The sequence below is a fragment of the Castor canadensis genome, chromosome 8 (assembly GCF_047511655.1).
Source record: "Castor canadensis chromosome 8, mCasCan1.hap1v2, whole genome shotgun sequence".
Classification (NCBI taxonomy): domain Eukaryota; kingdom Metazoa; phylum Chordata; class Mammalia; order Rodentia; family Castoridae; genus Castor; species Castor canadensis.
This window is the reverse complement of record NC_133393.1, coordinates 24706685-24722420: the sequence shown is the minus strand read 5'-3', so window position 1 is coordinate 24722420 and position 15736 is coordinate 24706685. Positions and strand designations below refer to the sequence as shown.

The 15736-nt window shown below is 47.8% G+C and overlaps 1 protein-coding gene and 1 pseudogene across 1 annotated transcript in view; both read right to left on the bottom strand.

Annotated features, from left to right (window-relative positions):
- Positions 1 to 14638, bottom strand: part of LOC141410449 (patr class I histocompatibility antigen, A-2 alpha chain-like) — a 54456-nt gene extending 39818 nt beyond the window's left edge. The window contains exons 1-3 of the mRNA XM_074082614.1: positions 14402 to 14638; positions 13838 to 14107; positions 13334 to 13606 (exon numbers count right to left, since the gene is read on the bottom strand). Coding sequence (XP_073938715.1) covers positions 13334 to 13606; positions 13838 to 14107; positions 14402 to 14465 — 607 coding nt within the window. The 5' untranslated portion in view covers positions 14466 to 14638. The remainder of the gene's footprint in view (positions 1 to 13333; positions 13607 to 13837; positions 14108 to 14401) is intronic.
- LOC109690376 (class I histocompatibility antigen, Gogo-B*0101 alpha chain-like) lies at positions 11192 to 12879 on the bottom strand (annotated as a pseudogene).
- Positions 14639 to 15736: the final 1098 nt, after the last annotated feature.

Sequence of the window (15736 nt, the reverse complement as noted above, 5' to 3'; positions counted from 1 at the left end):
ATCTCCATCAGAAGCATTTGTAGTTTGATGGATTCTAGGCGAGAAGAAACAAACTTGACAAGTAAGTTTAAAATGCAAGACCCAAACACAAGCTAGAGAATAATAGCAACTATAGGCCCCAGAGAAGGTAGGAACCTAGTCCTGGAGGGGAGCCAGTATTTTGTTTGGTCCCATACCTGAGTAGAAACCTGAGTTTCAAGAGATTGTTCCTGGAGCCACTTAGCCTGTTGGAGAATGTAGTCTGCACATTCCTCCACAATGCCTGAAGTGTTTACATATGTGCAACAGGAAGTATTGGCCATGTCACATACCCCTCCTTGTTTAGACAAAAGAAAATCTAGGGCCAGGTGGTGGTCCATGACCATACAGACAAGGGATGACAAAGACCTTTGCATGTCCTTAATGGCAAGGCCTACCTGGTCTGAGGTGCCCTCTACCACTTTGGTTAGGATTTTTGTAGTTACATGATTGGCAATCACCCCATAGCTGATTCCAGCTAGGGCTGCAATTAATGCTGTTATCCTTAAAACTATTAGAGTAACTTCTCTTTTATCTCTATGGGAAGTTGTTCCTGTTGTAATTAGCATTCCCCTTTCCTTCCAGATGGCTGCATGAGCATGCAGGATCAGGAAGGCATACTTAGAATTTGTATAGACATTGACTCTCTGTTCTTTTGACAGTTTTAGGGCTTCTGTCAGGGCCACTAATTTTGCCAGTTGAGCACTTGATTTAGAAGGAAGAAGACCTTGTTCGAGGGTGCCAAATTCTGTTACAACTGTAAACCCTGCATGTCCGACACCATTCTTGACAAAGGAACTGCTGTCAGTGTATAATTCTAGATCAGGGTTTTTTAAGGGCCAATCAGTTAAGTCAGGTTGGGCAGCATAATTTTCCATAAGTACCTCCTCACATGAGTGTTCAGGATTTCCCTCTGCCTCTGGTAGAAGGGATCCAGGATTTAGGCTCTGACAGGTCCTTAAAGTTCTCTGTCCCTTCTAGAAGCTGGGCCTGGTATTTAAGTAGACAGCTGTCAGATAGCCAAAGTTCTTTTGAGTTTAAAATTACCCCTAGGTTGTGTGGGGTATAAATCATTAGGGGTGGTTTAGGATAATTTTTTGAGCTTCAGAAAACTAGAAGGCTCACTCCAGCCACTGTTCTAAGACATCCTGGCCATCCCTTGGCTACCAGATCTAATTCTTTACTTAAGTATTCTACTGGCTGGGGAGTGATGCCACAGAGCTGAGTCACCACTCCCAAGGCCAAGCCTCCCTTTTTATAGATATATAATTGAAACTTGTCCTGTACTGGGAGACCCAGTGCTGGAGCTGTCATAAGGGCCTTTTCTAAACTGGTGGAATGCATTTTCTGACTTGTCATCTCATTCAATAAAGGGCTGGGGATCCTTCTGTGCTTCCTTAAGGATTTGATATAAAGGCCTGGCTAGGTCTGCATATTCCAGGATCCAAATTCTATAGTATCCTGTCATCCCCAAAAAAGGCCCTCAATTGTTTTAGAGTTTTAGGTAGAGGAAACATCAGGATTGGACAGATTCTGTCTTCTCCTAAAGCCCTCATTTCTGTCTCCACGACAAGACCTAAATATGTAACCTTAGACTGACACAATTGGGCTTTTTCTTTAGAGATTTTATATCCTCTGTTGGCTAGGAAGTTTAGTAAGGATTCAGCGCCTCCTGAAATGACAGACTCAGTCCACAGAGCAGGAGGTCATCTACATATTGTAGCAGAGTAGCTTGTGGATATTGCCACTCTGCCAAGTCTTGGGTTAGAGCTAACCCAAAGAGGTGGGGGCTGTCTCTGAATCTCTGGGGGAGGACAATCCAAGTGACCTGTCCAGACTTTCTTGTCGGGTCCTCAAAGGCAAAGATAAGTTCACTTTTAGGGTGCAAGAGAATGCAAAAGAAGGCATCTTTTAAGTCCAGGACAGAATAGTAAGCAGTACCTGGAGGTATTTGGGCTAAAAGCATATAGGGATTTAGAACTACAGGGTGGAGAGGCACTACTGCTTCATTGATCAGGAAGAGATCTTGGACTAGCCTCCATTTGTTAGGTCCCTTCCTGACACCAAGAATAGGAGTATTATATGGGCTGGAGCATTCTATTAGCAGTCCCTGTCTCTTTAAGTCTTTGATTATGGGAATTAGCCCTTCCTTAACTTCTGGCTTTAAAGGATATTGTTTTTGATGGGGAAACCAGGAGGGGTCCTTGAGATGAATTAGGACTGGGACAGCTGTTTGTGCCCGTCCCACGGTGTGTCCATCCATCCACATTGTGAATGTTCCTCTATCAAGGGCAAGCAAAAGTACTCTCCTTGGAGTAAAAGGAGCTGTACCCCCAGTTCAGATAGAAGGTCTCACTCCAGCAGAGGAGTGGCGGTTTCTGAGACAATTAAAAAGAAGTGACAGAAGTGGAAATCTCCCCAGCAGGAGGCTAGAGGCTGAGTGAAATAATACTCATGACTGGACTGAAATGCCCCAAACAGTAATTTTTTGGAGAACCTGGGTCTAGGAGAGAAAGGAATAGCTGAGATAAGGAGACTGACCTTGTGCTTTTCGATAGTGAGTATAACCCAGTGCTCCTCTGCTTTTAGTGGTTACAGGAGCCTGTATGAGAGGCCCAGGGACCCGTCATTGGGTGGGAGGCTCTGGCCTTGGTTCCCAGGGGAACTGAGGACAGTGTGCCTTCCAGTGTTTTCCCCCAACAAATGAGGCAGGGTCCTAGGGGTGGCTTCCTTCAGGGGCACTCCCTCCTAAAATGGCCTGCCTGTCCACATTGAAAGCATGTCCTTGAGTTTGGACTTTGCCCCAGGGAAGCCTTTCTGAGTGCTGCAATCAGAGCCTCCTGCCATTTATCCCTTTTCTTTTCCCTCTCCAGGTCTTTTTTTTTTAATCCCTATTATACTATACAGATGTGTCTATATGGACCAATTGGTCTAGATCTCTGCTCCTTTCAGCCAGCAGTTTTTGAAGCTTTTTCAGATATCTGGGGCTGTGTTAGAAATTTATCTTTTAGGTTCCTTTTTAGGTATCCAGTGCCTTTGTCTTTCTTTTCCCTCCCCCTTCTCCTCCTGTGAGAGCCCAGTCTGAGGCAGGCCTGTAGGGCCACGTTTATCTAAGTGATAATTGTCTCCAGCTTTGACTGCCTGACCTAGTACCCGCTGTTTCTCCAGAGCAGTAAGGGTCTGAGATAGCAATAGCATCACATCTTTCCAGCTCAGATTAAAGTTTTGGCTGACTTCTCTGAATGCCTGGATGTACTGATCTGGGTTTTTTGTGTAATTTCCTAAATCCTTTTTTTATTTCTTTAAGTTCACTCACCCAGGAGCCCTGTCCCCTCCAGGATTAACTGGAGGGAGTAGAGTCCTGTGGGATGATGTTGGATGGGTGAGGTAGCTGGGTAAGTGGGGAGAAGGGGAGCTGATGGAGCATCAGATGGTTTTGTTTTGTTTTGTTTTGTTTTTGGTTCTGGTTCATCAAGGGAGTTTGGGAGATTTTTGCAAAGGGTCACCATGGTCTGGGTATCTAGCCTGCATTTGCTCAGCCACTCGGGGTGGTCTCTTCAGAAAAAGAAAAGTTGAATATATATGGGACTTCAGTCCACTTTCCCTCTTTTTTACAGAACCTGTCTAATTGAAGAATAGTATTATAATTAATGCATTCTCCTTCTGGCCATCTTTCCTCCTCTCCCAGAGGATAAAGTGACCAGGCCTGGGTACAGTAAAACTTGAGTTGCTTTTGTTAAAATTAATATTTTAGTAAGCAGGCAAGAGAGATGCTTCCAGGATCCTTGAGGCTTGATTTCCCATCTAAAAGGGAAAATTGGGCTGGCAGAATGGCTCAACTGGTAGCGTGTCTGCCTAGCAAGCATAAGGCCCTGAGTTCAAACCCCAGTACTGTTACATGCCAATGAGTGTCGAGGGTCCTTGCCTGCACAGGCCAGAGAACTGGCTTGTGAGGCAGCTGACTGATGAGTCAAAGCCGGTGTATAAAGTAGGATTTATTAGAGAAAAAGGAAAGGCCACAGCTAAGGTACTGCAGCGGAGCCAGAAACTGGTGGCTGGCTGCTCAGGTGAAGGCTGGGGTTTTTATGGACGTTTTAACTCTGGGTTAGGTGGGTTTTTCTCATTGGCCATGGATTCGCGGGCTTTCTCAGGTGAACTGGTTTGGTTTACACCTTTCTTGGGGGAAGGGAACAATCTTGAGAGCATTTTGCCCATCTGCCCTCTCCTTTAGGATGCAGGAATGCAGGCCTCCATCTCCTCAGGACGTAGAAATGATATTGCTCTCCATGGAGGATGGGGTACTCACTCATCTGCCTTAGGTCTCTAGACCCAACAGTACCACCAAAAAAATAAGTAAATAAATAAAAAGTGAAAAGTGATCACCTTAATAGAGGTTTCTCCTTTTACCTAGGCATCCGCAGATGAGGAGAAACTCTACATGGGGAGGGCGTCCTTCTCTCCCTTGCTGTCCTGCTGCTGCTATCTGTGGCTAAAGTCACGGAAGACATTTAGGTTTTCTGGTTTCAGTGACCACCATCCCCCCCCCCCAATAACCCTGACCAATTTCTTATTTATTTTGCCTTGCCTATTTGTCCTGCGACCCAGGTACCTGGTTCTCTACCAGCTGAAGCCTTGTAATTTAAAAATAACTCTATCAAAGTAACCAAGAGGGTTTACATGGCCAGAGGGAGGACCCCTGCAGAGGCATGGACAGGGACTCCAGATGAGGTAGACTTCTGTCCCCCATTTACCCTGTGAGGCATATATTTTCTATGAAAAGAGAGGGAGCTTCTGAAGGCTTTTGCTATGGTAAAGACACTGTGAGGTCTCTATCTCTTTAACTGTTTTTTTTTCCTGTTCCCTGAGGGCAGACTGTGGAACCTGCTTAATTAGTTTAGCCAGTTAATGCCCTTGACAAAGGCAGGTAAGCCCAACTTAGAGACCAGCACTTCCTGGTGCCTGCAGGGATTTTTCCCAAACACACTGAAGAAGGAAGCCCACTGCTATTTAGAGCAAAGCGTGGAGGAGGACACTCATCCTGAACTCCTTGGGAAAGGGGAAGGAGAGGCTGAGGATTGGGGGAAAAGAAAGCTTACAGGCTCAACGCATGAGGGATTATTGGTCGCCACTGCTGCCCAGGTCTATCCTGCCCAAGGGCAGTATTGGAGCGCTGGAAGTGAGGGATGACAGGAACTGTGAAGGAAGTCTGTTTGCCCTGGACATGGCTGGAGGGCTCTGAGACTTAGCCGCCTTTGGGGCCTCAGGGCAGGTCAGGAAGTTCCATCTCCAGCCTTCAGGTGACAACGAGGAGTGCCCTTATAGCTTGAAGAGAAACTTTCCCTTCCACTGGCTGTTTTCGGACCTCCTCCTAAGCGAATCAGATCTTGAAAGGGAGACAGTTTAAGGAGGGAGGGAGCCGAGAGTTGAGAGGAAAAAAAGCCTCAGTGCACTGAAGTTTGGCTCCACCCATGTAGCATTGGCAGTCCAGTATAAGCCCCTGGCCAGACCCAAGTTCTCAGGTTGCCTGCCTTACTGCTGGAATGGGCTCGGAGCTTTTCTTCAGGTTCCCAAGGGAGAAACCCTTCTTGACAAGAGAGAGAGAAAGGTCAGTCTGAGAGATCCACCCTAGCTAAGTTGTGGTAGGGGGTCTCTCCTGGAAAATAGACTCCATCAGAGTGCTGGACAGCCACAGTCACGTTCCTAGGCAGCCTTTTCCAGTTTGGCACAACCTATACCGACCTCAGGTGAAAAGTGGTCCCTCTGTGGTCACCAAATATGATGCACAGATGACACGTGCAGGAATTTCAGGTGCTTAGGGTTCTTGAGCCCGCTCTGAGAATGAAAGCACAGGTGGACTCCAGCAGCAGAGGTCAGAAAGATTTTATTTGTAGAGAAGAGAGGAGAAAAGCTGCATGAAGGGGTATGCAGGGGGACCCGGAAACCTGAGGTCCCATGGGTCAGGTTGGGGATTGGGTTTTTATAGCCTTTTTTGTATTGCCCGGGGGCAGAGATATCTCTCAGGTGCAGACAAAAGTTTCCTGGGAAGGAGAGGTGTCTCCTTGACCACTTATCATCTTTTGAGACCTCCTGCAGTCTGTCCTACATACTACTTTATAGTATATAGTAGTGTACATATACTGCTTTATACATAATATATAATGGTATGTTATGTTCTGTTTCTTAGTTCAAACATGGAAGTTGAGAGCCTCTTTTTACTCTTCTCTTTCTACAGAATCTCAGTCCTGTTCCTATTTTTCCACTTGAACTGCTACATATCTTGTTCTGAGCAGAAATTTTTTTCTTTTTTAATGAATTGTGCAAATTCTTTGACACATGAGTTAAATATGGATTCCTTCAGAGATTTTATTTCTTCCTTCAAATTTTTAGTGAACATCAATCCAGGAAATTTTTTTAAACAAACTATTTGCCCTAAACTTGTGAAACCAGTTTGGACAACAAATTGGCAGGATGCTGGCTAGTGGTTACAGATTGTTAAGACCAGTTGTCTGTTCCATTTGTTGCTGGATTAAAAAAAATTTCCTCACTCTGTGTGGGAGGTTGGAGCAGATGTGCATTTCTCACTCTGATGACATAAATCCTTTGTTTCCTAGGTTTATGGTGTCTCTTGTCATTCTCTCCACTCACACTGTCTCTCAGGATCATCTCTCAGGTGCTTGCTGTTGTTTGGATGTAAAGTGTTCCTCAAAGGCCCAAGTGTTAAAGACTTGGTCCCCAGGGTGGTGCCCAGGAGATGACTGAAATTTTAGAAGGTAGGAAACAGTCCTTAGGACATAGGGGTGGCCTTTGAAGGAGGATGTGGGACTCTGACCCCCCTCCTTGCTCTCTTTTGCTTCCTGGCCAGTGGGGCCAGTGGTTTTGCTCTACAAAGTGCTCCTGCTACAATGTGCTGCCTCCCCTTAGGTGGAAAGCATCAGGACCAGTTACTCATGGCCTGCATCCACCAAAACCCTGAGCCAAGATAAACCTTCTGTCCTCTATTAATTATTTCAAGTGTGTGGTTATGGTGACAGTAGCTAACTTTGTGAACCTGGGAAAATCAAGGCTTAGGTTTTTTCACATTTGCCAAATGTTCTCAAGATAAGAGCATCATTTCTCTTGGAATTCCCACCCACGGTTATATTTTTGCCTAAAGGATTAATATCTGGCTTATACTTCTGTAATTTTGAATTTTCCTTCAATTTCATCTGTTCTTTTTAGTTGTTCTTAGTGAAAGAGACAGCCTTAAGACCTCATCTGACACAATATTGAAAGTGGAATCTCCATGAACTACTGATTAATTCCTGCTGATAATCTGACACCAGAGTGAGGCTGCAATATAAGTCTCTCTTCCAGTGTCACTCAACGTGTACTCTGTGGCCTGTGCTGATCTGTGGATCACATGTGACAGCCCACAGTAAAATGTGCAGAGGGAAAATGAGAGCAAGCAAGTAAACTTCACCTCATCCCAGAGTGGCATGAATCAAGCAAAAGTTAATTTTTTTTGTTTGTTGAACTGCAGTTTGAACTTAGGGCCTCATGCTCCCTAGACAGGTGATCTACCCCCAGAGCCAAGTACCCATCCCAATTTGCCATACTTATTTTTCTCATAGGGTCTTGTGCTTTTGCCCTGAGAGGCCTCAGCCCACCATCCTTCTAGGTATACCTACTAGTGTAGCTTGTATTACAGGTGCCCACATACAGTGGCAGCTTGTTGATGAGATACTGGGGTGGGGGGGGCGGTGGCTTGCTAACATTTTTGCCCTGGTTGGCCTCAAATGGCTATCTTCCAGATCTACACCTGTCTGGTAGCTAGGATTAGAGATATAGGCCACTGAACCTGGAAAAAGTTGGATGTTTATATCTGTTCACTGAGTACGTGAAAAAAATATTTTTTAGTCCTCAGCCCCTCTGCCTACCAAATTTATTTTATATGGCTGTAAGTCTATTGCAGAAACCTGGTCTTTGACTGCCACCTAGTGTTAAGACAAGAGTAATCACAATTTAAAACAGACTGGGAAGTATTGCTTATGTGTGCTTGACCCTTTTCCATAATACAGGGATTTCATTTCTCTCTGCAAATACTACCCCACTGTGGGGAGGATGGTTTGTTTTCTTCTTGTTCCTCACATAGAACAGCTAAATGGCAGCTTGCTTTAAGAAAGAGTTACTACAGCCAGGATTTGGAGGATTGGTCTATCTGTCAACCACATTCAGAAGCCCACAATATGGAGCCTCACACCCTTGTTCCAGGAATTGAACTGTCTTTCATTTTCTCTCCCTCATCCCTCCACCTCCAGCACCTGTACTCTCTTCTAGGTTAGATTCCAACCTAAAGAGCCTGGGCAGGAGGCAGAGACGCCTTCCTTTCATAAAAGAGGAAACTTAACTTTCTCCACGGTGCTGCAGTTGGACACCGCATGAGGCATGGGCTCCACAAATCAGAGGATCAAACGGCCTCTGACCAGGGCATGGTGACACACAGAGGCTAGGACTGTCCAGCCACATTTGGCAAAAATAACATGAATGGCAATAGTGACACCCACCCAGTTTTCAGAAACAGCGGTGACATCAGCATTAACACCCAGCCTGGTTTAAGTGGATGATCTTATGGTCAATCCCAGCCCATCTGTGTGTCAAGGTAATGTCCAGGCATTATATGGGAAGCTGTGGGAAGTCCTGGTTTGCGTATGCTGTAGACATAGCTCTAGAACTGTGCTGTTGGCTCCAATGTGATCAGATAGGCCATACTGCAGCTCCAGGGCTCCACCCTTGCTCCCTTTCTCCTCTACAGTGATCATGCTTGTACCCTTGCCAGTTCTCAACTAACATTTGTATGATTTCACCTCCCAAACCTATTCATCCAGCATATAGATTTCTCCTAAATGTCTCCAGAAGGGTCTGCCCACTCTCAGTCCAAACAACTCAACTGCATTTCTTTCTTTATTCTTTCCTTGATACAGGGTCTTGCTATATTGCCAGGCTGATTTTGAACTCCTGAGCTCAAGTGATCCTCCTGCCTCAGCCTCCAGAGTGCCATCATGCCCAGTTCCTTACCTGCATTTCTAGTGGATGTCTCAGCTCCACATTCCTACAAAGAGTGCCTGCCATGTCCCCTCCTCACAAATGCCCATGTCAGAGTCTTCCCTTCTGTGGATGCAACTTCATGGTTCTATTACACTGTCCCCAATGTTTGGTATCCTCCTTAATTCTTCTTCTGTCATACCCTAGAGTCAGTGTACTGATAAATGCTATAAAGCCCATCTTCCAAGTATGCATAGAATCCAATCACTGCTTCCACAGCTCACCTCCAAGTTTAAGTACAAGACAGCTCCAGCCTAGAGCACTGACTAGTTCCCCACACTTTACCAACTGCCTCGCCTGTCTCTGTCCTCTCCATACTGTTCTAAGCTCAGCAGCCAGAGCAATCCTTTGAAAAGAGAAGTTGTACCCTGTGTATCTTTGCTCAAAAATTCTTCACTCAAAATAAGAATCCTTCCAGAGTCCTCAACACCTACAGAACCTGGCCATACTTCGAGATAACTCTGAGTAGCACATCCTGGATTCTTCACTCTCCCCAGAACACAGCCAGGATTCTGTCCCAGGATATTTGCACCTAAGAATTTCTGCTTAAAAAAATCTCCACCAGACAACCTCATGACAAATTCCTTCATGTGCTACAAATCCTTCTTGAAAGGTCATCTTTCAAATGAGGTCTACAGTGAAAATTCTAGAAAATTTCTTCCTATCCCCTCACCCACACTCTGGATCACCTATCTCATAGCACTGACCTCATCCTCCATGAACACTCTCCTTATTCATTCTGCATAAGTGCATCATGTGCCTCCTCTCCCTCCAACTCCTGCTCCACAGGGCTAGCTGATTTGCCGATTTTTAGTTCCCTGATGGATCCTTGATCCAAAAATTGTGTGCTGTGTAGATAGTACTCAACCAATGACAGGTGAATGGATGATCACTGCAGGCCTCTTCCCCACCCCTCCCCCTTGAAGACACTATCTTGATTAACTGAACCTCAGACTAAGTGCTGTTCTGTGGCAGCTGCAGCACAAAGTCCTCACACTGAGGTCAGAGATGCCTGGGCTTTTCTCACAATGGCAGCCCTCCCACCTTCCCTCCCACACCAGCCTTCCTGCACTCCACGGCAACCTTACATTTTTTTCTTTGGAAAAGTTGATCCTTAATTTGGGGATCATATATCCAATCAAGTAAAACTCTACATTAGACAGCATTTAAATCCACAACTTGGAAATCCAACAAGATGTTGCATGCCTGAAGTGCCACCACTTGGGAAACTAAGACAAGAGGATCACAAGAGTAAGGCCAGTTAACGTAGAGACACAGTGTCAAAGAAAACCAAAATAATGATAATAATAACAACAATAATAGTAAATACAGTCATGCATTTGGATTGGAGCCAGGCTGGGATTATTAGAGCTAAGGCAAGGAGAGCCCTGGATGAGTAGCGAAGGTGGAAACCTGACAAGAATTTCCCTAAGATAAGAAACCATGTGATCCTTCTCTCTGCTACCCCCATACTCTGTTTCCTTGGAAAAAAAAAAAAGATAAAGGCCACAATCCAAGGAACAGTGCTAGAAGGAGGGCAACAGCTAGACGGGTCTGAAAAGTCATTTCCTGATACCACAGAGAATCCAGTGTGCAGGGTTCCCATGTTCTTGTGGGAAAATGACAGGAAAATCGTCTCTTGATGCTGTCAGATGGGGACACTCCCAGAGGACAGTGACACCAGAACTCATACACAATAACAAGAACAAGCAAATTCTCTATGAAAACATGAAACAAAAAAATGATGGGGGCTGAATATTGGATGCAGGCCTGAGTCTAGGCTGAGCTGCCACATGTGCCTGTGGCTGCCCATGGTCCTGGACCCAGGACAAAGTCCTCCAATATCTGAGTCCCTGTGATCACAGGTTTGCTGGGACAAGACTTTACTGAAGAGACAGGGACTAAGGAGCAAGGAAGATGACACAGTTGGGGAAAGGAGTGGCCACATCAAAACCCAGGATGGAATGAGCACCAACTGTACATAGCTCTGTCTACTCCTGGCCTCACTCAGCCTTCCCCTGTTCCCATGTGCAACAGACTCACACCACAAACACTAAGACTCTGGAAACCTTTCAAGTTATATATTCTCTCTCAAGTTTATTAATCTTCTTTTGATTTAATTAACTCATCAACTTCATCTCAGGGCAAGAATCTGAACAACAAACTCCCATCCACATTCTATTGTCAACAGGGCAGTGAGAATTGCAGCTCAGGATAACCTAACATTAATGCAGAGATGGAGCTGTCCCAACCCTGCCTCTGCTGGAATGAGCAGGTGGATCAAGAAAGAGGATCCAGATCAGTGTGGGGAGAGGTGCTCAGGGCTGGCCTCCTCATTTCCTCACATTATGCTGACAGGAGCTGACAAATACAGTCAGAGGACAGTTGCAATCAAAGAAGTCAGGAGCTTTTGAAGTCATAGGAAGGAGGGGGAGTGACCTGCGCAGATCCTGTGTGGTTCAGTCTTCACAAGACAGCTGCCTCACACTGTAGGAAAAAATGATCATGACAAATTCAGACAAGCACTATAAGTGGTGACACTCTGAACAGCCAAAAACACACTCAAAATGTCCCCATAACGCAGGAGTCTGCCCTCTGCCCCACTCCCAGTCGAACTCAAGCCTTCATTGTGTCACCTTTTTAAGCTGTGAGAGAAGCATCAGAGCCCTGAGCACTGTGCTCTGCTGGGAAAGAATAAAACATTGGTGAAAACCCACAGGACATGTGGAGATGTGGCTAAAGGAGGAAATATGGGGTGGGTGAGCAAACCCATCGGTTTCTGTCTACAGTACCACAGGGTCTCAGTGAATTCATACACACACACAATACTTACTTGCAGTCTGAACATAGTTGCCTCTTTTCCCACCTGTGGGAAGAAAACAACCTGTGAGAGGCCAGGGAGAAGGTAGGGCCATGAGGTCCTAGAGGAACCGCTAGTCTTGGATCCTAGGGAAGTTTCCAGACTGTGACAGTTAGAGGAGAAACTGCCCTCCTGGAGGCCTGTCCTCAGAGGGACCTTCCCCTCTAACCTCTGACTACTGGAATCAAGTTCCCATCACCACCATCAAAAGAGTGATAAATTTGTCCTTCATTTTCAATGTGATTTACAAAACAGTAGGTATCAACAAAGAAGGCCCCAGGCTGGGGAAGTAAGGAGTCAAGGACACTTCTACCTGGGGCTTGAAGCCCCGTGGGACAACTCAGGCCTTGCCCCCTCCCTACCTGCATTATTCCTCCTCATCATCACAACAGTCACCACATCTGCAATGACCACAACTCCAAGGAGAGCCAGGAGAGTGACAAGTCCTATGATGGGGATGGTGGGCTGAGGAAGTGGTTCTGGGAAGGGAAAGGAAGGAAGAGAAGGTGAGAGCACTGACCTCCAGCTCTTCAGCCCTGACCCTGCTGAGGGTATCCAGAAGGCTCCTCCTTTCCCTGACAGAGGCTCTGTGCCCACGTCCCCTCCTTACCCCATCTCAGGGTGAGGGGCTCACGCAGCCCCTCATGCTGCACATGGCACGTGTATCTCTGCTCCTCCCCCGAAGGCACCACCACAGCTGCCCACTTCTGGAAGGTTCCATCCCCTGCAGGCCTGGTCTCCACAAGCTGGGTCTGGTCCTCCCCATCCCGCTGCCAGGTCACGGTGATCTCCGCAGGATAGAAACCTGCACCATCACCTCAGGATGAGCTTCTGGTCAGAGATGGGTGGAGGGTGACATGTGTCTTTGGTGGGGCTGAGGGGAAGAGTCAGGAGATCCAGACGTTTTGCTTTACCTCCATGGACCCCTGAAGTTGCACCCTTGCGAACATCCTGAGAATGGACAGGACAATTGGGGTTGGGTAAGGGTTGCAAAACCCAGACATCAGCCTGGACTCAGGCTTCTGGGATAATCACTTGATCCTTGGAAAGTTCTAGAATGAGATTTGAGCCAAACTCTGCGAGTCTCTGAAAGGGACTTTGAGTTCTGACCTGGGTGGAGTTAAGAGAGACTCATAAAACCTGGAGTCAGACTTCCAGAGACCCTGGGTTGGGGCAGAGAACAAGGACTGGGAGAGTCTTCCGAGATGCCCAAGGGACCTGCTGACAGTTATTTCAGGGACTGTCTTCCCCTCCACGGCTAGAGAGACTGTTTGCCTTAAATGTCCTGAGGGAGTCCCATTTTCCTTCACTCCTTGTGGGAGGCGGGCGGGGAGAGCTGCAGGAGATCGGGAGGGGTCCCGAGGCTGCTCCTACCTGTGCGCAGCAGCGTCTCCTTCCCGTTCCCCAGGTGTCTGCGGAGCCACCGCACGCACGCGTCCTGCAGGTAGGCCCTGCGGTGGTCCGCATAACGAGCCTCCTCCAACTTGCGCCGGCTGCGAGCGGCCGTGTCCGCCGCGGTCCAGGAGCGCGGGTCCTCGTTCAGGGAGATGTAGTCACGGCCGTCGTAGGCGTGGTGCTCGTACCCGCGGAGGAGGCGTCCATTGGAACCCACATTGCAACCATACATCCACTGGATGGTGTGAGAACCTGGCTCCGCGCCCGCCGTCAGCCCCCCCCACCCCCCCGCACAGACCCGCGGGGATTTCCACCTAAACTGAGAAAGAAACCGGTCCGAGTCCCCGCCGCTCTTCCCGAATCGAAAGTCACTGCGGGTCCCGAAATGTCGGGTGACCCTCGGATCTGGGGCCCCGGGACACCTCGGGCCCGTCTGGGGGACGTGGAGGGTCGTGACCTCCGACCCGGCGCGGGGTCACTCACCGTCCTCGCCCTGGATGTAGTAGCCGAGCAGGGTCCGCAGGTTCCCTCGGTCATTCTTTGCGTGGCCCTTGGCGATCCGCGTCTCCCGCTCCCAGTACTCCCGCCCGTCCCGCTCCATCCACGGCGCCCGCGGCTCCATCCTCGGGTCCGCGGCGTCGCTGTCGAAGCGCACGAACTGCGTGTCGTCCACGTAGCCGACAGCTATGTGCCGGGGCTCCCCGCGGCCGGGCCGGGACACGGAGGTGAAGAAATACATCAGGGAGTGCGAGCCTGGGGACGCGGGGCGGCTGAGACTCCGCAACCCTCCTGCCGCGGAACCCGGGTCCCAGGATGATGGGGCGAGGGGAGGAGGGGACACGGGCTCCTGAGACCCCAAAGGGACATCGGGGGAAGGGGGCGGTCGTGGGAGCGGCAGCGCCGGGTGGGGGGGGTAGCGGGGGGCGGGGAAACGGGGAGGTCGGAGCCGCGATGACAGAGACGGGGCTCCACGGGTCCTGAGCTCCCGCCCGCGGTCCCTTCGCTCCTCCTCGGCAGGGGTCGTTTCCCTCCCGACCCCGCACTCACCCGCCCAGGTGTCGGTCAGGGCCAGGGCAGCCAAAAGCAGCAGGAGGAGGGTTCGGGGTGCCATGACCCCATCCTCAGGGTCTGGTGGGGACTTTGTAACTCGAACTGGCAAACGCTGATTGGCTCCCTGGGAACCCGACGCGCAATGGGAATGTCATGAGTGCCAGGCAGAAGGACCTGGCACAGGTTGGCAGAAGCAAAAGTGAAACTCGGGAGATGCAGGATCCCCAAGACTTGGCTTCCTTACCACAGTTGTTAAGTTGCTGAGAAAGATGCAGACCACACAACCTCATTCACTGTTGACAGGAGTGCGAAGTGGTACAGGAACTCTGGGAAACATTTGACATTTTCTTTTAGAAACAAACATACTTTCTATATTACCCAGTGATCATACTCCTAAATATTCAACTCAATTGACTTGAAAAATTACACTTGCAAATGTTTATGGAAGAGCATGTCTTTTTTTTTTTTTTGCAGTAGTAAGTTTTGAACACAGGGCCTCACACTTGCTAGGCTGGTGCTCTTACTGCTTCGGTCACTCTGCCAGCCTTTTTTGTGATGGGTTTCTTTGAGATAGGGTTTCACTAACTGTTTTCCTATGGTTGGCTTTGAACCATGATCCTCCTGATCTCTACCTCCTGAGTAGCTAGGATTATAAGCATGAGCCACAAGCCCTGTCAATTTTTTTTGGCAGAACTGAGATTTGAACTCAGGGCCTGATAGGCAGGTGCTCTACAACTTAAGTCATTCCACTAGCCCAGCTCAGCACATCTTAAGTGTGAGTTGCACATACTGAATTTCTTCCAAAGACTGAAACAGAGAAGTGGAATTTTTTAAATGGTGGGGAGGGGTAAGAATCACATGGAGAACCATGGGAAGTGCTACTTACACCAGGTGATGAACGTCAACATCCTCAAGAAAGTGTAGTCCAAACCTTTGACAAGTGTTGAGAGGAGCATTTCATCTCTGTGGGCTTTCCCCATAGTCCCAGCCAACTCAAACTCACATCAAGGGACATTATTCAATATGTTTGACCAGTACTCCTCCAAAAGTGTCAAGGTAATCAAAACCCAGGAAATCCAGAGAAATTGTCACAGGCAGAGAAGACTTAAGGAGATACAATGGGGGCTAGTGTAGTAGAGATGACGGCATCTTAGAACAGAAAAGTGGCATTAACAAAAACCAATGAAGTCCAAGTGAAATACAGAGATGAGTAGCAATGTATCAGTATTACTTCCATAACTATATCAAAAGTATCATTGCAATGAAAGAAGAAAAGCAATGAAAGAATCTATAGGGAAGACTGAGTGTCTCATAATTGGGAACTCTCTACTC